Raw genomic sequence first — 21,919 nt, forward strand, 5'->3', positions numbered from 1 at the left:
TACCACTATATGTCGGGTCAGAAAAATTAATGGAATATTAAGTGATACCCCGCCACATTATATCTTTTTTATTTTATTGATTTCAATGGCTGATCCAGAATTTCCGAGAAATAACGGGAGTTGCAGTTATTAGGATGGGACCCTGCGGCCATGCCTGGTCATTGAGTCCCTACATACTCACTCATATTTTATTAAAACTAATACCTGCACTGCTTCTTTTTCTACATGATCCTGTTTTAAGCCACAGATCCATGTTTAACGTTCATAACATTGATCACGTTCGATTTCATGACCTATTGATAATTATTGATTCGGATACTGAAACTGGACACTGATAAATTCCGGACACGATTAGTCAGAATCAATTAAATTACCGGGCTATATACGATGACTGCAATTAAATAACGTACCCGTCTTCTTTTAGGATTAGTTTTGGTCATCGCTCATTATTTGGATATATAAATGATTTTTTTTTAAACATCAATACCATACTTGGTCATTTTTTTAGTGAGGCATTTGCCTCACTTGCCTCAATGGATGCTACGGCCTTGAATTTAGTCGTTTTAATTTCAAATATACCAAGAAACTTTTAAGAATATATACAAATTTTGAGTGAAGAACAAAGACAAATACTAACTTTATGCTCTTCCCGATTTTGACAAGTCATGAGCAAAAAAGTTCCAAACATTCAATACTTGATAATCAACAAAAAATGTATACATCCGTAAGCAGTGCAGAAAATTAAATTAAGATGCAACTTATAGGTATCTTGCGAAAGATAATATGATTTACAAAACAAGAATGTGAAATGGAATATCTGCCGGAATATATATATATTCTTGTTATTCAGTAACGGAAGAGGGACCATCTCCCTTTCTATAATTTGGTTCATGTATCTGTATCTGTATTTAGTCTAGTTTGGACGAAAAGGTATACTCTTAGTTGGTTCATATAGTTTGATATACAATGTTATGGACCGAAATGGTAGTTTTGGGTACGAATTTGAAATGGTACGAAATGTCTCCATTTACGTGAAACAGACTATAGACGAAAGGGCTTCTGGGATATGTTTCTATGAGGTCAAGGTTATTTTAAGAAGAGGACAGAAGAAAATAAATAGGAAATAATAATAATAGAGGGAAATTTCATAATTTGATGAAACATAAGTCACTGATACCAATATCTATACCCTTTATCTACCGAGTGTATTGGAAAATCTTTGTAGATTTACCGATTGAGATCAATAATAACTCTATTTTCATTGTTATTTTCTGATCAATTTTCAAATGAAAATGTTTGATTATCATTTTGTTGTTGATATGTGTGACAATTTTGCTTATTACAATCAGACTGTAGAAACAACGAAAAGAAAAAACAGTAACATTTCTCCTAGTAGTAGTCAAAAATCCTTAAATTGTCCTTGTGGATCGCTTAGTATACAGAACTAATTATCTAATTAAAGTTAATTGCATTAAGTGGACAGGTGACATTTGTCAATCAACAGCCACACTTAATTAACCACAGTTCATTTGATTGAAATTTGAAAGAAGAGGTGAATTGATATATTTTTAAAAAGCTATCACATTAGCTTAGAAAGAAGAAGTCCAACATGAAGTTGCTAGAGAATTCACGTTTTGAACAAATAAATTCAGCTCTATCACAAGAGCTTGGAAGCTATAAATTGGAGGGCAGGTGAGTTAACAGTAGAATAAGATAATATTAATTAATTTCAAGGCATAGACAAATCAAAACATCCTATCTTTATGTTTAGATTGAGAATGGTAAAGTTTTACTATTACACATGTATAACTTAAAACAAAAAAAAGATATACATTGTAATAAGAAAGAAAATTACCATTTTACAAATCTCTGACCCATATTTTTATCAGCTACAGCAGGACGTTTGAAGTATGTAGGTACTCCAAGACTGCTGAGTTAATTTTAAACTTATTTATTTATAGTGGATTGGGAAACAAGTTATTGCGACTTATATTAATCCCTTTCCACTTAACGGGTGTGAGTGATGCCTTACAGCGGCATTAGCCTGCTCCTTTTCGAAATCTACATGGGTGTTTTTAATGTGCTAGAGATATTGCTCTCTCTTAACTCTGGTCAGTCATTTATTATCCCCTTCTTACGGACTATCATCGTTTCTTAAGACCATACTCACAAATGTATCCAGGGAGAGCAGAAAAATTCAGTCCCTGAAATTTTTTACCCAGAACCATTGAAACTTTGTGTTAGTAGTCTGATGCGCTAACCACTATACCACAGTTCTCACTGATGAGTTTATTTAACATTAAGTAAGGGCTGAAATACTTAAATAAAGAACTTTTTACTGGCATTGGACTGGTACATGTACATTCATTGTACAACCACCATACCTCCTTTATTCTTTCCTTCACTATCTGGAGTACCACTACTTTTGTAGTGTAGCATGGATAAGCAACTGATTACTGTAAGCAACTGTGTGCATGTGCAGGAATAATTTACAGTGAATATAATCGGTGCACAAACCAGTACAATTACGCCTATAATCAATTGTTCAACATACTGGTATAAAGGATATCAACACTGCTTGGCATATACCCACCTCCAATTTACAACACAAATACATTATATATTTGAAAGGCGACACTAAAAAACATATAACAACAATTACATTACAAAAATGTTTCATATACATCATGTACATGTTAATATTGTAAGTTTTATTGATAGACATCAATTAGGAAAAATTCCAAAATCATGATACATGTATATTTCCCATATATAGATAAAATGCAATATACATGTACATGTATATACATGTGTTGATAATTATATACATGTGAAATTGTAAATTCTATCCATAGTAACAAGGTATAGATTTAGTTTGATTTAACATGTTATTTCAAGGTTAAGCCTTAAGGCATAGATACATGTACATGTAGGTAATTAACATATTAGTAATAAAATGGATGCTATAATTTGTTACAATTTAATAGGATTGTAAAAGTTTTGATCTTCAATTTCTCAATTTTTGTATGGAGCCCTTCTTTACTTCATAAAAAATGTTCTTTAGCCAAAGCTTTCAAACACCAAAATAACTAAAAAAACTTTAAAAATAACTGAGTTATCATAAACATGATAGATGAGATAAAAGAACACAAGAAAATGACAAATTAATTTATAGTTCAGACCTGTGTAATGTTTAAAAAAAGGATACATGTGTAAATATCATATAATTTTGTAATGGTTTAGTCCTATACATTCAGAAATCTTCTAATCATTATTAAAAAAGGAATACAAACTCATTAGGACATACACAAATGTACATAAACATATAGATTATACAATGTAATTTGAACCACATATTATTGACAAGAATTTTTTAAATAAAAGCATATACGTTTTGTACTGATATGGTTCATTATGTAGAGTTTGTTTTAATATATATTTAAATATATTGAGAATGAAAATGGGGAATTTGTCAAAGAGACAACAACCCAACCAAAGTACAGAAAACAGCCGAAGGGCACCAATGGGTCTTCAACAAAGCAAGAGTAATTGTACATGTAGTCATGTACTATCGTTTATCTATATGGTTTTTTTAAGAATTGAGAGCTATTCCTGTAAGATGGCTGGAAATGACAAACGCTTGTTTAAATTGATCAGCGCAGAAGGTGGAGTTGGTCCAGAAGACCTCCAGGCTTTATCACCACCTCAAACAGTACTGTCAGTATCGCCTTCAAAGTGAGTCAAATAACTGTTAACCAACTTATTTTCATAAGAGATGTTTTTTTGCGACTTTCGACAGTAGAAAGAAAATGCGAATATAAATCTTTGGGAATATGTTAAAGTTGGATCGCTCCCTTTCAAAAATACATCAAGTAAGTTAAAAAAAACATACTGGGAAATTAAGTAGTTGCAAAGTGGACCAGAAAGGGTAAAACAAGTTGTACTTGGTTGACTTCCATGTTAAGGGAGACAAAACATGGACTTCATGACAGGAATTTGAATTTCTGCATCAAATCAGATCAGATATTATTTAGCTATCAAATTTGCCTTTTGCATGAAAAGTTTTAACAGAATTCTACATTGAAGTCATATAAACTAAAATGAATTATGCTCTAGAGGGCATCAAGTCAGGATTTTGTTGTTGTTGGTTTATGAATGACACATACATGTATACACATATTATTGAAATGTCTGACAGAAAATATACCATAATACATACTCAATTATACTAATTCACTAAAAAAGACAAAAATGAATATCTAACAGATTTTAATTTGTTCTGTACTATTTTTTTGCCAATCAAAAAGGAAAATATATGTAGCTACATGTATGCTTCACTTGTAAAAATATCATTGTATTTGTATTGTTTATTAACATTTGTAAACAGACACTTTATCTATCCTTGTATATTTACAGACAATACAGTAAGAGTACTGGAAGTGACGGAGAGAGTTACTTATGTGATACAATATCAACAAAGACGTTATTCTATCTGATCTCAACACTGAATGCTTCATTTAACCCTGATTACGACTTCAGTAATGCCAAGAGTGAAGAGTTCAGTAAAGAGCCAAGTCTAGAGGTAAATACATGGGACTCACTAGAGGAATATATACATGTACATGTTCTGTGGATAAATTTATTATCATAGGTACCAATTTTTGTGGATTTTTGGATTTTTGTAATACCGTACATAATTTCATGGTTTGGCAATAGTCTGCATATCTTCCTATAGAAAATTAATGATTTGTTGAATATTTAGATTTTTTGTTCACCTGTTACCATAAAATGCACGAAAAATTGGTATCCAACAAATAGTTATGAATCCACAGTACCATATATTAGTCACTCGTTCTGAACATGCATGAAACATTTGCACTAGACATTAAGCAACCAACAATTACTATGTTGCTGAGGGGAAATTATACTTTTAAACTAATGCTTATAAAAAATATTTCAGATAGACTGATCATTCTTGACCAATTGTAGATTGCTTATGCTGTATGGGCTTTGCTCATTGATGAGGTTGTATGGTGACCTAAAATTGCTAACATCTATAGCATTTGGTCTCTGGTGGAGAGTTGTCTCATTGCCAACCATCATGATCATACCACATCTTCTTACTTTTATATTATGAAAATGTATGTTAAAGATTTTTTTAGGGGGTTAGAACAGTGTTATGCAAAAAAAAAAGAACTTGTACGATAGGAATTTAAAGTTTTCAGTTTAAACAGAGTTGATAAAATAACAGTTTATATACAAACATTTCTCATGCTTTGATATTCATATTCCAGTGGGTAGCTCACAACATTGATACACAGTTATATGCCACTCTTGGTGAAGCTTATGGAGCCTTGAAACAAAATCTGTGGACAGCATTTGATGAAGAATGTTCTCTTCAGGACTGTGAAATTTACAGGTATGCTTTTAAACAAAAGAATTTGCTAAACAAAGGGTATTTTATGTTTGAAATGTATGTTTTGAGGTTAAACATGTTTTATAAAGTGTTCCTAAAATGTTCGTATTTTATCAAAAATCTTACAACAAACCTCCGTTATTATATAATTTTAACAATATCACAGAAAAAGCTATTCATAAGAGTAATAGATAAAAAAAATATGGAATATGAATAAAAGCGAACTGTGTGTATTGTCAATGAGACAGCAACATGGCAAACACACAAAGGACGAAAAAAAGGTCAAAAACATGGAATTATTTGAATCTTGAATAATTTTGAATTCTGGAAAATTGATGAGAAATTTATGATACAAACAAACCCAACTAAATAGGGTTAGCCATGCACGCATGTCTAAGGGGGTCAGTTAGTTCATACAGAAATGATAGTGAAAGTAAAATTAACCTTAGCCATGTGCCCATTGCTAACCCTATTTAGTTGGGTTAGTTTTTATTATACATTTCTATTCAATTTCCCAGAATACAAAAATATTCCTGATTCAAATAATTCCTTGTTTCAATATACATGATATACTATAGAAAGCCTGCCTTTAGACTCCTAAATAATGTATGCTTTTTAATGGTGTCGTACAAGTTTAGCAATTTAGTGTATGACAGATCTCCTTGAAATGTTTGTAGAATACTGGTTCCAACTGGCTGGTGTAATCCTTATTACCCTTTTCATTCAGAAACATTTCAAGTGTTATAGAATATCAAACTTGCAGTTTAAATACATTTACTGAATTTTGCAACTTGACATACTTTTTCTTTAGAAATGAGTAACTTATCATTCTCTGATCTGTTTTCTATCCTTTGCATTGTAGGACAGGCATTTATGTACTATATATAATTTTTTTTGTCTATTTATAAAGTTACAATCCAGATTTAGCATCAGATCCCTATGGAGAAGCAGGGTGTATTTGGTCGTTCAATTATTTCTTCTACAACAAGAAGTTAAAACGTCTGGTGTTCTTTACCTGTCGTTCATCAAGGTAAGTTACCCACCAGTTGTACATGTAGGTATTTGGTTAGACTGTTAGGTATACATGCATGTATATTTTAAAATCTCATTTTAACTGGTTATTGCTTCATTTCATCTTAAGGTGGTACATATTTTTACAGGGAGATAACCCTGTAAAAATCCGCAGAAATTTTTAATCGCGTTCTCTTGTTACGGTAATATTAAGCATCTCAATGATCAAAATTAGTGTTTGTCAAACTACTGGATATCCAATGAAATTTTTCTGATAAAGAATACATATTTTGGAATTTTTTATATTTTTGTCAAAGGGTCAAAGAAAATATTTGTTGTCAAAATTTAAGGAAAATTAAACTAGGCAAATTAGTTTAAATCAAGATGTTTGGTACCACCTTAACTGATATTTCAAAATATAAATGAAATATTAAAGATAACTATTGGAATCTTCAATTATCATGTAGCATATATAAGTATAGACTGTGGGGTCACTTGGTTGTAGTGAATTGTGTGTTTTTGTGGCGTGATAACTTTGTTGTCTTATTGTAAACCATTATACATGTATGTTCTTCCACTTAAATTCTTTATAAATTGTATTATTCAAGCTGAAATAAATAAAAAAAATATATGCTGGCATTGGTAATAAGAGACTTTTACTTTATTATTTCATATGAAAGGCAATAAAAGTGAGCTAAATAGAACATGTTGCTCATAAAAACTAATTTTGATTCACAGGATGTGTATAATGATAAAAGTAAACACTGAGGACAAATTATATTCTTAAATTTTAAAATTAGCACTTATACAAACATGTAGTAACATTTACATATTTTGTAAGTGAGATACAATGTATAGGAAACAGATGTATATAATTTATTTGCCTCTCATTATTAGGAGCTTGCAAAATTGTTTTGCCATCTTTACTTCAGAACTCCTTGTCACTCTGCAGTTGTTGCTTTGCTGGCAAAGATATAAACTTCTAACAGCTCACAGCTTTCACATCACATCATTACAGTTTCATACAATACTATGTTATATCTCTCACTGTAGTATTGATGTATGTTTTCATTGAGTCAACCATATAACATTTTACCATTTTCAAATTTCTTGCAAAATAGGTTTTGGATCTAATACATTCTTCATTATATTTCCTAGATTAATGCTGTCTGTAACAATGATATGTCTTTTATCTCCTTAATGGCATATTATTATTTCCTTTTTGACAAAAGAACAATGAAGCTGCCCCAAAATCAATAAGATTTTCAGCATAACAAATTTAACAAATGTTTTTGTTCTTTTTTTAATGCATTATATTTTAAATGTCCTGTCCTGTACTTTTTTTTTCAATACCCCAAATCAATAAAATAACATAAAAATGTCTTTCTTATTTTCCCTAATACAGGCATTTGTAGCTCTGAAAAGAATTGAAAAATTATAACAAAATTGGTATGGAGTAAATTTGTTGGCTCAATAATACACTCAAACATTTCATAATTCTTTTTATCAGTCATTCACATCAACAATGTGGTGTTGTTAGTTTTGGATTACAGCAACATGGATGATCAGTATCCCTGACTGCAAAGTATACTTTCATTTTATATTTTAATTTCAGCAAGATTATCTAAAAAGTTAATAAACACCCTCAAACAAAAAAATGTTGAATATTTCAAAGCAAAAGGTGCTTGATGTTTTCAATTTTAAAAGCAAATTGTGAATATTATTCCTGATTTGTTTTGAAGTAACGTAAAACTCGTTCATGTTGTTGTTTGGTATGACGTTAGATGTTGTTTTATTGTAGTTCCTCTTACACAGACTCTGGAATAGTACAGGATAGCAGTATGTTTGATATGACAGATGATATGGACTCATTTCAGGAGTGAGTTGGGGTACACATCATACCTATATATATACACAGGTAGAATGGGTAGGTGTGGGACTATACATGAGTGAGTTGGGGGCTCTTAATCACCCTTCATATGCAGTAATGTATTTCTTTCTTCACCGCTACATGTATGCATTACTTCTGCTTCTTTTTTGTACTTTTAGTTTGGTAATAAACTTTTCATTTGTCACCAAAGTTCTTTAAAAATGTAAAGTTGTATTTTTCTGAATACATGTATTAGCAAAATAAATCAATCTTCAAATTTATCAAATCAATTTGGCCAACTGACACTTTACTGGTCAGGTTTGATGTGTAAAATATGTGAAGTTTTACTGATTTATCAAACAAATTAAATTCTAATGTATTTTTTTTGGCGGTTTCTTTCAAAAAGTTAAGTTTAATTTTAAAAAAGAACTTTATAAGTGAATATCTAGAAAATTTAGTGAATTACTGAATTAGAAATTTTCAATCTTCATGGAATCATTTCAGTAACTTATTTTTTGACAAAATCTTTTATCATCTTCTATGTGTCTGCCTGCTAGCACTATTAAGTATAACCACTATATTATGTATAACTGTTAACATCATACATATAACATATAACATAATTTAAACTTGTTTACCTATTGACCAATACTATCTTCTGTGTACTGTCATATGTCAATTTGGTTTTTGTAAAACTAGGGACCGTTTGCCCTTAAATTGATCTAATTCATCCCTAGTGGTTTTCTGTCAACCAACCAATATGGTTACTGTAATCTAAAAACATATCAAAATCATGTATGATTAAACAGGCAAATTGTTTTATGACTTCTCTTGTTCATATTTAGCACCTGTTTGTTATTTAGATGTGCAATTAAAAGGGTGTTAATTTTATTGTTTTGACTTGCCTGAAACTTTCATGAAAATCACTGTTCTCATTAAATGTCAGTTGTCATTTAACAGAAAATGAAGAGAATTAAGTATATATAGTCAAACCTGATTTTAAGATAAACTCTTTTAAATGAAAACCAGTCATGTCATCCCATTCTTGTAGCTCTGTAGTGATACATGTATCTATCGTTTTAACCTCTTGTTAAGGTTACCTGTCCTATAAGATCAGTTGTCTCTCTGATTATTCAGTTTTTACCAATGCATAATAAGTAGCAGCAGATTTAAGTTTGGTTTTGGTTGACCTTAAAACTGAATTTGGCGAGTGGAGTTGGTAAATGTCATTATAATGATAATCTTGAATTAGGGGAGGGGATGTCATCCAAAATTCCTGGAAAATAAAAAGATGAAGCCCAAGTTTATGAAAGTAAAATATTATTTCCTGGATTCTGAACAAAATAATCATTAATTCCAAAGTGTTTATCCTGAATTCATGCCCAAAAAAGTCCTTTAGAATCTCTGTGTCCTGTGCCCTCAAAAAAGTCCCTCTATCTTCACAATATTGATGTGCATTTACAGATATGGTTCTGATAATTGGCATATCATGTTTTAATGAATAATTATTGATCTCACATGAGTTTTCATTTGAGTTTTTGACCTATTTTTATTACTGTTAATATTATAATTTCAGGTCTGAGATGAATATGGACTAAGAATTAATATACAGAAAAGACGCATAAACCAAGCCGCTGTATCTAGTTGATGCATGATCGGAGGAGGCCTACTACCTCTAACGTCATGAATTATCATTGATTGTTAATGTACATAGATTTTACTTTTCTACATTGGCTAGAGGTATAGGGGGAGGGTTGAGATCTCATAAACATGTTTAACCCCGCCGCAATTTTGCGCCTGTCCCAAGTCAGGAGCCTCTGGCCTTTGTTAGTCTTGTATGATTTTAAATTTTAGTTTCTTGTGTATAATTCGGAGTTTAGTATGACGTCCATTATCACTGTACTATTATGCATATTTTAGGGGCCAGCTGAAGGACACCTACGGGTGTGGGAATTCTCGCTACATTGAAGACCCATTGGTTGCCTTCGGCTGTTGTTTGCTCTATGGTCGGGTGGTTGTCGCTTTGACATATTCACCATTTCCTTTCTCAATTTTATAGATGTTTCAATATTTCTAATTTTACATCTAGTGCTTATTATTATTATTATCAAAGTTTTGTTGTATTTTAATTATTTAATTCCTTTTTTCAGTTATTTATATTTTGTTTTGTTTTATGTCAGTCTAAAGAAGACAGATAAACCATGTAACAAAAGCAATAAAATGGAAATTATTGCGAGCAATTATTATTGCGATTTTGACATGAACAACTGAAATTCAAGATTAATTACTACATACATTTTTGTACAAATATGCATGTATCTGGTGCTCTTTTCACGAAAAAAATATGACAAAAAATTATCGTAGGTTAAACTGAAATTTTCATGACTTATAAGATATTTTTCACCTTAGACTTTTTGTAAGATATGTTGCAGATATAAAAATGTGAGTTCTTAATACTGCAATACTCACTTCGCAGCATTATTCTCATTAATAAAAACTCATAATATTTCTGAATTTAGTTTATCGATTTTATCTAACTTTATTAGAATAATTAAGTTTTGGGAAATGATAAAATGTATAATTCATTACAATTATCAAACCAATGAAATAGAATTAGGTATCTGGACAACACTAAATGCATAATGCAGAAATGGACCCAAAGGGAGTTAATAGATCCAAATTATCTCCCCTTACTAGATTATTAAAAAAAGTATGTTTTGTCTAAGATAAGTGAGGAAAATTGAAACCAATTTTGACATGCTTTATACTAGCACACATGTAAATGTATTTAATGTATCACATTTGTAATTTGAATATAGATACTGGTGTTAATAGTTTTGTGATATAGGATTGATAGATATAGAGTCTTTTTTTTCACAAAACAGTTTTGCTTCATCAACTCTAGTTGAAGTGTTACCTATTCAGCATTTCTCTTAAAAATCAGCAATTAATCAATTTAATTATGCATACATTCTTTAAAATTACAATCATTTATAATGGTTTTAACAGGAATGTTTTTAAAATGTTATGTAAAATAAATGTAATTTGTATAAAATTTTATGTTACATTCTTTGAAATATATTTCATTAATATTTCAAAAGAAAACATTTTTCCTGTGTAAATCAGTTTTCTAAATAATAGAATTTTTTGCTTTTGTTTTTATAAGTTTGATGTACATTACATATTGTTTTAATGCTATTGCATCAAAAATATTTGTGATATATATTATAATATAACACAAATTAAGTGAGATAGTCAACACTGAGTTTGTGGGTTTAAACCCTGCTCATGGCAGATGGTTTGCCTCCAATCTTTATTGACTTGGATTGCCCGTTTGCCTTAGAAGATAATGTTGCAATTGAGGTTAAACATACTCTGTTAAAGCTTAATATGTTTTAGTACCTCATGATAAATGCAGAAGTTTTAACTACATATGAGGAATATTCAGAAAATGTGTCTTGTCAGATGTGAGAAGTGTGGACACTAATTCTATTTCTGTTTGAAGAATGTGAAGGCCATATGCCTTATAAGATACTAGTGTGCCATTTTTGTTGAACTTATTTTAAGCACATGTTTATGTATCTAAAATATTTAGAAATGTCAGACATTTTGACAAGATGTATTGAGGTTGTTTATGCAACTTGAAAAATTATGTGAAGCAGTGTTAAGATAGAAGACACACAATAATGTGATGTAGTGCACTTATGCATAATCGATGGCAATATGAATTTCATTCATGATAGTAAGAGTTCACATTGAATTGAAAGTTCTTTAGTTTACTATGTAGAGAAGTAAAATAAAACATGGATTCTGTATTTGTAAACTGTAGGTAAATACATCCATTATCATTTGATGTTATTTTGTTTTTAAAATACCTGTGCTGTATATATATTGAGTTGCTTTGTTTAGCCTTATACCCAGATGGTGTTAAGGATACATGTACATGTGTATCTTTTTTTGGCAATTTTTCCTTTTGAACCCCCTTTGTTTATGCTTATTCCATTAATCAAAGGAGGTTCAAAAGCAAGGCTTTATTGAGTTACTTTGTTTAGCCTTATACCCAGATGGTGTGGTATGTAAAAGATGCATTTTTTTGGCAAGGCTGCCTTTCTTTTTTTTCCTTAATCTTAATGTAAAAAAATATATGTTTTAGTGTTTATTCTTTTATTCTTTTTTTTTGTCTATTGTCTTGCATTATTTTTAATCTACATATGGTCATGACTTATATGGGTTTTTTTTTAGACATTCTGCACAATTTGTTTGAAGTATCTTGTAAAATGGGTGGAACAATTTTTACCAAACTTTCAAATGGAAATACAAAAACCCTTTACAACTAAACTGTGATAAGCTTGTTTTGTCTATTTATTTTCATTGGGAAAAAAGTCCAAGTTCTCAGTATTGATGCTACTTAAGTTTCCTCCCCATTTGTTAGTTTCATTTTGATTTGATAACATCACCAATTTACCTAGCTTCAATTCACAATTGATACTTTAAATACTTACATGCAAGCGCAGACGACTTATGACAGATTTCAAATGTATGTCTAACAGTGTTTTCTGTTAGTTTCATTCGAATGGAGATGACAACATTGTATTTTAATATTAGACTGCATCAGTTGGTGATTTGACAGTCGCAAATACTTGTTTAATGGCTCTGTTAATGTGTTGCCAGTAAACTTAATTTGTGACCATCAAATCACCTATTGATGTCTTTTGGTTCTTAAAATACAATACAGTTATCTCCTAATTTTCAGGAAATATATAATGATTTTTTTTAAACTTCTGTATACTGGAATGTTACTATTGTAGTGGGAAGGCTTTTAAAGACCATATAGATTCTTCATGAGTACAGCTTCATTCTATAATGCCAGGCAGATAACTAAGTTAACAAATATTCTCTAACCTAATCAGATCATAATAAGTTATAGAAGTCTGTTCTCTAGCTATATAGATTGAGCATGGCCTTAAAAGATCTTCCCATTATTGTACATACTTGTATTTGTTTTATATTGTACATAAATTTAGATGTTATAACAGTATGTTAAGTCTTGTATATGAGATTTTTAGTTTAGTTATATGTAATTTTACTTATCTTCACAAAAAAAAATCCATTCATGTTGTTGATTTTACAGTTTTCTAGATACACTGTTTTATGTATAATAAATTGTTTTATTTTGACTTACAAACTGTCTTAAATTCTTTCTTGACAACTTTCAGTAATAAAACGTTTTAGTCATGTTATCACAATCTTTGATTGACAAAGATGAACGGGTGATGCAAGTTTCCCAGGACCCAGGCTCAAAGACAGGAAGAAGTAAAACATACCTGCATGTATATATTGGTCTTATGGAGATTGACAGTTAGGTTTTCGTGACTAAATAGGAACATCTAGATTGTTTTACCTGTATTTACAAGTAATAAATGTTCTTCTATTAAGTTAGGATTTGAATTGTACAAAAACAGAACTTTCACAGCCATAATCTGAGAAAGGTAAACCTTTGTATTTTCTGCCAGGATACCTGAAATATTAAAAAGCCTCTGTCAGCACGCTCTCTAATACCCATACATTGTCACTGTTTTAACAAACTATATCCAGATTCTAAGTCTAAAGAATAATAACTGCTACAAAAGTGAACTAATGAAGATTTTTTGTGGATATGCATATCTGCATAGTATGCCCTAATTAACTACAAAGTTTTATGGAATTCTGTTGTGTGGATACAGAGGAGTAGCGAGGACAATAACCTCTTAGATGGGTATAAACTATAATGTCTCAATATCTGGTTGTTAAGAGAAAAGATACTGACGCCAGTTCTTTGATGCTTTCTATTGGAATCATTTCAACTCATGTAGACTCAAAGGATTTATAGTTTGTCATATTCTAATAACACCTGTTTATTTTTGAAGTCTTTATTTTGACCTGTGTTTTGTTTCTTTTTGTTGTTTTGGTGCTGCCTCATTGATGTATACCCTGATAGACCTAATATTGATATATACTTATACACATTCATAGAAAATAACAACAATATGACTGTTCCATCCATGAAATAATATGAATGCATGAAAAAACATTGAAAAACAACCAGCAACATCAAAGAACAGGCCTTACGATCCAAGAACAATCATGACATCCTAGAACAACCCTTAACATCAAAGAACCAGGCGTGGGGTAATCATAATCAGCTCTAATTGATTACATTTTGCAGTGTAATCCTATGTAATCAGTAATCCTGCCATTTCTGATTACAAGTAATCATAATGTAATTGATTACATAGCAAAAAAAAGGTGTAATCATGATCACTTTTAGATTACTTTAAGATTACATTCATATGATTGCTTGCTGATTACAAATCTTGTGTATTTATGAAAATAGTTTTTGATAGACAATAAGAAAATAAGAAAATATAAAGCTTGAATGAAAAATCATGAAACTGGTTTTCACAATGATGGAACCTTGTTTAATGTGATAAATTGTATCATCTATATAACAAATTTGTATAACCAAGTGTTTTATTTTGTTAACAGTTGACTAAAGGAAATTTCCTCTCCACGTTTTCATTGTTTTTGTTGTGAGATTGAGCTCTTATGATACAAGAATATGCCTTGAAAGCATGTTTTTCTTTGATTGAAAACTTCTGATATTAACTCCAATTTCATATAAGTTTAACCAATATTTTTACATAACTACATTGAAATTCAAATGCAGAAAACATTTATGTCCAAGTTTAAATACTTTGATGGTTGACATAAATATATGAGCTCACTTAAATCAAAATGGAAGTTAAAACCAGATTTCATTTATTGACAAATTGAATAAATTTTGTTTCCCATAAATTCGTGTATAATATGTGCTTTCTAATTTTTATTCTTTATTAACTTTGAGCCTTACGGCTCATCAGTACAAACAAGTACATGTATAGTGTATACATATGACATAATATTACAAACAATGTGCATAGTAAACAACAGGTGACGTCAGTAGTTTCATTAGTACAAAATATGTTATATTAAGTAATTTTTTTCTTAATTTAAAGAGAAATGTATATACGTTCCTAAGTTACAAAGCTGTTTTGTGTTTTCACCTGACAATAATAATTAATTAGATCAAGTATTAAAAAATTTCAAACAAAATAATGACAATCAACCACTTCTAACTTTATTGATATTGTTATTAAGACAATAAAATTTTAATACCCAAGCTCACTTATTGTTTGTTAAAAGAAAATGGAAGTGGTGATTAACACCTGTAAAAACATTAATTGATGTGTCAATTATGTCCCAACAGACAATAAAACTATACTTAATTAATTTTTCCTTATTTGTTCAGTTTTTTTTTAATTAGGCAGTTGGTTAAAATTCGTAGAAAAGAACAAAGTTATATCTTTTACATAGAGAAAGGACAAGCACTTGTCTGTAATAGCTATTTTATCAAATTACACATGTTACACTGTACTTGTCTATAAATTCTTTTAATTAAGATGAAGTATTTAAGGCTTTTAAAAAAATCACTAAAATTAGCTTTTTGTGAGGATAAAAAATAATAAAAAAAACTTTGATATTGCAATATACAATGTAATCATAAGTAATCTAAAGTAATCATGATTACTTTAAAGATTACTTTAAAGAAAAGTAATCTAATGTAATTGATTACATATGAAAAAGGGTGTAATTGTAATGTAATCGATTACATTTTATTAGTAAAGTAATTGTAATTTAATCGATTACATTTTAAAGTAATCGACCCCATCCCTGCCAAGAACTACCCTTTACATCCAAGTACAACCACTAACATCCAAGAACAACCCTAACATCTAAGAACAACCATTTACATCCAAAAACAACCCTTCACATCCAAAAACAGCACTTCACATCAAAGAAAAACCCTTAACATTTAAGAACAACCCTAACATCCAAGAACTACCCTTTACATCCAATAACAACCCTAGCTTCCAAGAACAACCCTAAAATCAAAGAACAATCCTTTACATCCAAGAACAACCCTTTACATCAAAGTGCAACCCTTAACATACAAGAACAACCTAACATCCAAAAACAAACATTTACATCCACGAACTACACCTTTCCACCCTATACATCCAATTGTTATACGATGACGACTGATGTACCCATATTTTTACTATTTTATTTAATGTGTCTGTTTAGTTAACACATCAATGTAAATATAACGGAATTTGAAGAGACTGTCATTTAAGTGAGAGGATTAGCGCTATAAAACCAAGTTTAATCCACAATTTTCTACATTTGAAAATGCATGTACCAAGTCAGGAATATGACAGTTCTTGTCCAATCGTTTTTAATGCGTTTTGTTATTTGTTTTTGCCATCTGATTATGGAGTTCCCGAATTGATTTTCCTCTAAGTTCAGTATTTTTGGGATTTTTACTTTTTACATCCAAGAACTACCCTTTACATCCAAGAACAACCCTAACATCCAAAAACAACCCTAACATCTAAGAATAACCCTAACATCTAAGAATAACCCTAACATCTAAGAATAACCCTAACATCCAAGAACAACCCTAACATCCAAGAACAACCCTAACATCCAAGAACAACCCTAACATCTAAGAATAACCCTAACATCCAAGAACAACCCTAACATCCAAGAACAACCCTAACATCCAAGAACAACCCTAACATCTAAGAATAACCCTAACATCCAAGAATAACCCTAACATCCAAGAACAACCCTAACATCCAAGAACAACCCTTACATCCAAAAACAACCCTAACATCTAAGAATAACCCTAACATCCAAGAACAACTCTAACATCCAAGAACTACCCTTACATCCAAGAACTACCCTTACATCCAAGAACTACCCTAACATTCAAGAACAACCCTAACATCCAAAAACAACCCTAACATCCAAAAACAACCCTAACATCTAAGAATAACCCTTACATTCAAGAACAACCCTAACATCCAAAAACAACCCTAACATCTAAGAATAACCCTTACATCCAAGAACAACCCTTATATCCAAGGACAACCCTTACATCCAAGAACAACCCTAACATCCAAGAACAACCCTAACATTCAAGAACAACCCTAACATCTAAGATTAACCCTAACATCTAAGAATAACCCTAACATCTAAGAATAACCCTAACATCCAAGAACAACCCTAACATCCAAGAACAACCCTAACATCCAAGAATAACCCTTACATCCAAGAACAACCCTAACATCCAAGAACTACCCTTTACATCCAAGAACAACCCTAACATCCAAGAACGACCCTAACATCCAAGAATAACCCTTACATCCAAGAACAACCCTAACATCCAAGAACAACCCTTACATCCAAAAACAACCATAACATCCAAAAACAACCCTAACATCTAAGAATAACCCTAACATCCAAGAACAACCCTAACATCCAAGAACAACTCTTACATCCAAGAACAACCCTAACATCCAAGAACAACCCTAGCATCTAAGAATAACCCTAACATCTAAGAATAACCCTAAAATCTAAGAATAACCCTAACATCCAAGAGCAGCCCTTTACATCAAGGAACAACCTTTACTTCCAAGAACAACCCATAATATACAGGAACAACCCTTTACATCCAAGAGCAACCCTTTACATCAAGGAACAACCTTTACTTCCAAGAACAACCCTTAATATACAGGAACAACCCTTTACATCCAAGAACAACCCTAACATCCAAAAACAACCCTAACATCCAAGAACAACTCTTACATCCAAGAACAACCCTAACATCCAAGAACAACCCTAACATCCAAGAACAACCCTTACATCCAAGAACAACCCTAACATCTAAGAACTACCCTTACATCCAAGAACAACCCTAACATCCAAGAACAACCCTTTACATCCAAGAGCAACCCTTTACATCAAGGAACAACCTTTACTTCCAAGAACAACCCATAATATACAGGAACAACCCTTTACATCCAAGAGCAACCCTTTACATCAAGGAACAACCTTTACTTCCAAGAACAACCCTTAATATACAGGAACAACCCTTTACATCCAAGAGCAACCCTTTACATCAAGGAACAACCCTTACATCCAAGAGCAACTCTTTTCATCAAGGAACAACCCATACATCCAAGAGCAACCTTTACATCCAGGAACAACCCTCAACATACAAGAACAACCCTTCACATCCAGGAACAACCCTTTACATACAAGAACAAACATTTACATCCAAGAACAACCCTAACATCCAAAAACAACTCTTTGTCATAAATTATCAATAACTGATGAACTTATGTCTGTATACAGTTATCAAGATGGTAGGCAAAAACCAGTCGATATGTGAACAAAATCCCCATATAAGGCAGATCTTGTATTGCTGACCTTTTCCGTTGTATACATTTTTTATGTTATTACATCATCTTTAAGAGATTTCAAAATATCCTAATGTTGCTTTAAACGTATCTTAGTTATGCAAAAGCTATGTCCATTGCAAATATTAATGACTTATTTAGTCAACCAAGATATGCACACTCCTAAAGTTGAAACAAGGACAACTGAGCACCATAATCAAGGAAAGGAAAATAGCTAAGCATGGTAACGGATAGGGGTGGCATAAATACATGGATAAATATTATCATTAAAATACCATGATTTTTAGATAAGGCTTATAATATACGACTATAACCTTACAACAGAGACAAAAGATACCACAGGAACATTCAAACTCGTAAACAAAAACAAAAAAAAACTGACAACAACCTGGCCAAAACAGACAAACAGAAAAACACCAGTACACAAAACACGAAACACAACATAGAAAACGAAAGACTTGAGTCAAACGAACCGAACAAGAAAATAACATTTTAGTCAAAATTAATTGATACATGTGTTCTAGCTTTATTTTGTGTGTTAATATCTTTGTTAGTCTTGGGTCCCAGTTGACGTTAAATTATAAAGTAAAAAGAAAAAGAAAAAAAAGAAAAGTATTAAATTAAACCAAGAAAGAACTGGCCCAAATGACTGATAGCAACACACAATCTGACTTGATCATAATGGACTGTGCTAAAGTGTTTGACAAAAGTGTTTGACGAGATCTCACATCGTCGCCTCCTTTACAAGCTCAACTTCTATGGTATTCAAAATAACACACTAAATTGGATTCAGGCATTTCTATATTACAAAACACAAACAGACTTCTTCGAGCTCATTAAATGTAACATCTAGCGTACCCCAATACTGTTCCTCATTAACATAGACGACCTACCTGAATAATTACAACACAGCAAGCTTAGACTCTTTGTCGATGACAGCATTTACAGGGAAATAAAAACACACTATGGTTGCCATAAACTACAACTCGAGTATGTTATATGATATATTCTTATTTATAAAAAATGGAACTTATTTGAACAAGCTAAGTAAGCTAACTATTTTCCGTACATTTATTTTTTTTTTTTTTATCAAATTTCAATTTTAATTTCTGCCCTTTGGCATGGCATTTCTGTACCGAGAAAAATTCCCAAAAAATCGAGAAAAAAAATACAAGAAGAGCACTAAGGTTTTTGTACGTCACGAAGACTATCCAAACTCATATCAACAGTTGCTTGAAAAGGCTAAGATGCCTTCTCTGGCTGCATATTAAAAGACAAAGATCAATAGCAATTGAAACTTATAATATAGTTAATAAATTGGCACCTGTCTGTTTACATGACATGTTAATCAAATGTGAAAGATCGTATTCATATATCTCAAACTATTATTGAAACACCCTCTGTTGACAGCTTTAGAGATCAGCCAACATCAGCTGTTCTCTCTAGCTTGAAATAAACAAATTCAAACCAAAACATGTACACAAAACGTATGATTTTTAATATAATCACAATCTCCTATTTTGACAGTTTTCTTTTACCTACGTTTATTTATGCTTCAGACAAAAGTTTTCATTTTGTGTTTATTTTGTAGATGTATTATAATGTACGATATGGTTTCACATATTTAATTTTGAATCCATATAGAATCATAGAAAAATTGGTCTGAACTGACCCCTCAAACCGTCCAATGATTCTGAAATGAGGAGTACCCAAATTGCATCCATGCTTAAATTCGCGTCATCAAAAGTCGAATAACAGAGCTATTGTTAAATTTCTTCAAATATTTTTAAAATTGTATATTAGTCCATTCTAACTCTCATTTTTTTTTTAAGAAATCGATGCTTGTAACATATTGTAGTTGCCTTTTTTAAAAAGATGACGTTTTGATGATGTCGCTTGGCGACGTTTCTGTACATTTTGCTTTTTCAGTAAACCGTGACTTCATTTTTTAATAAATACTGTGGACATTTTGTGTATATCTAGATATGTCTACAAATGTTGAAAGACGTGCATAGTATCAAATCATAAAAATACAAATTGTTTAGTCTTGTAAGATTTCTGCTGCTATATTTGCTAAATTAGGTGCAATTTGGGTATTAAGTGCAATTTGGGTACCGTTACGCTAAAACTGTCATTAAATATTTTTATGAATTTGTATTTTTTTTATCAATCACGCATGCACAACATGTTTTCTTCGGTATTGCCATGTTGGCACAGAGAAGAAGAAGAAGAGAACCCTTGACAGACATTGGTACCGTTTTATGAAGAACCCAGTGCAAATTCAGACAAGTGTTTTGAAAAGCTAACACTTGTATAGTTTTTATACTGGAAATTATGTCGATATAAAAAAAGAAACCAGTCTTCAAAACGGAAACTATTACACCACAATAGATTCCTTAGTATTTGTACTAGTCATATGTTGATTTACCACTTTCCAATTAAATAGTATAGCAAATGTCTTAATTAAACATCTACTGTCGATCTTTTTCCTAGTACATTTTTGTAACACAGCCGCAAAAAGTTGAAAGGCAGGTAAATAGTGTGCAATGATATTTTTTAGTAGTGATTTGGTCAAAATGGAGAACACAAGTCGACGTGTACTTCTGTTTTTATTATTTAGTGTTTTCATTGCCCTTGTCTATTGTCAGGATCTAAACAACCAACACGTAAATCCTGCACAGAATGACGAACGATTAAACCCCAAATTCAACCCCGTGCTTGGACAACCTGGTGCGAAATTATCCGGTGTTCCCCAGCCCCAGGTTGGAGTGAATAAAGAAATCTTGGGACAGCAGAGACCTTTAGGATTTGGAAAAAACGGCGATGGACACGTACAGGAGGGCCAAGTACCGAAAGGCAGACCTAAAAAGTTTCCACAGTTCAAACTGTCAGAACAACCACAGTGTAGAGAGGACATCAAGAAATTCTGCAACCCCAAAATAGCTGATAACAACTTCGAAGTCATTGACTGTCTACAAAGTGATGAAAAGGTACATGATAGTTGGCAATTTACACACAGGCTATCACACTTTTAGTTTTAATATTACAAATTCTGCCTGGTATCATCTGTTAGTGTGTTCCATGTCCTTTTGCTCAATGACAAATTATATACACATGATGTTGATCATGGTTAGGCATTATTAAATTATTGCTATTTATTGCAGAAACACGTATTGACAGACAGGATTTGACACTAACTAAGTATAGCCCATTTTATCAGTTGGTCATAGTGAATAAATGACACGATACACAAACCCAACCTGTAAAAAACATTATTAC

General features: G+C 31.4%; 2 protein-coding genes across 8 annotated transcripts in view; both read left to right on the forward strand.

Annotated features, from left to right (window-relative positions):
• The first annotated feature begins 1,066 nt into the window (after positions 1-1,066).
• LOC139524527 (repressor of RNA polymerase III transcription MAF1 homolog) lies at positions 1,067-13,482 on the forward strand. Of its 4 annotated transcripts, XM_071319359.1 has the most exons (8): positions 1,067-1,692; positions 3,598-3,735; positions 4,417-4,582; positions 5,295-5,419; positions 6,327-6,446; positions 8,229-8,306; positions 9,874-10,007; positions 10,353-13,482. In XM_071319359.1, the coding sequence occupies exons 1-7, from the start codon at positions 1,610-1,612 to the stop codon at positions 9,893-9,895; spliced, it is 732 nt and encodes a 243-aa protein (XP_071175460.1). In that variant the 5' UTR covers positions 1,067-1,609; the 3' UTR covers positions 9,896-10,007; positions 10,353-13,482. The 4 variants fall into 4 exon arrangements, with proteins under 4 accessions (XP_071175460.1, XP_071175464.1, XP_071175462.1 ...); XM_071319363.1 differs by lacking the exon at positions 8,229-8,306; XM_071319361.1 differs by lacking the exon at positions 10,353-13,482 and having other exon boundaries at positions 1,068-1,692; positions 8,229-8,354; positions 9,874-9,913.
• A 7,708-nt stretch (positions 13,483-21,190) lies between these two features.
• LOC139525475 (Golgi apparatus protein 1-like) overlaps positions 21,191-21,919 on the forward strand; it is a 62,586-nt gene continuing 61,857 nt past the window's right edge. For 2 of the 4 annotated variants that reach the window (XM_071320845.1, XM_071320846.1), the window contains exon 1: positions 21,191-21,630. In XM_071320845.1, the coding sequence (XP_071176946.1) occupies positions 21,217-21,630 (414 nt within the window). In that variant the 5' untranslated portion in view covers positions 21,191-21,216. The remainder of the gene's footprint in view (positions 21,631-21,919) is intronic. The other 2 variants (XM_071320843.1, XM_071320844.1) reach the window with 1 other exon arrangement.

Source organism: Mytilus edulis, chromosome 5, assembly GCF_963676685.1.
Source record: "Mytilus edulis chromosome 5, xbMytEdul2.2, whole genome shotgun sequence".
NCBI lineage: Eukaryota > Metazoa > Mollusca > Bivalvia > Mytilida > Mytilidae > Mytilus > Mytilus edulis.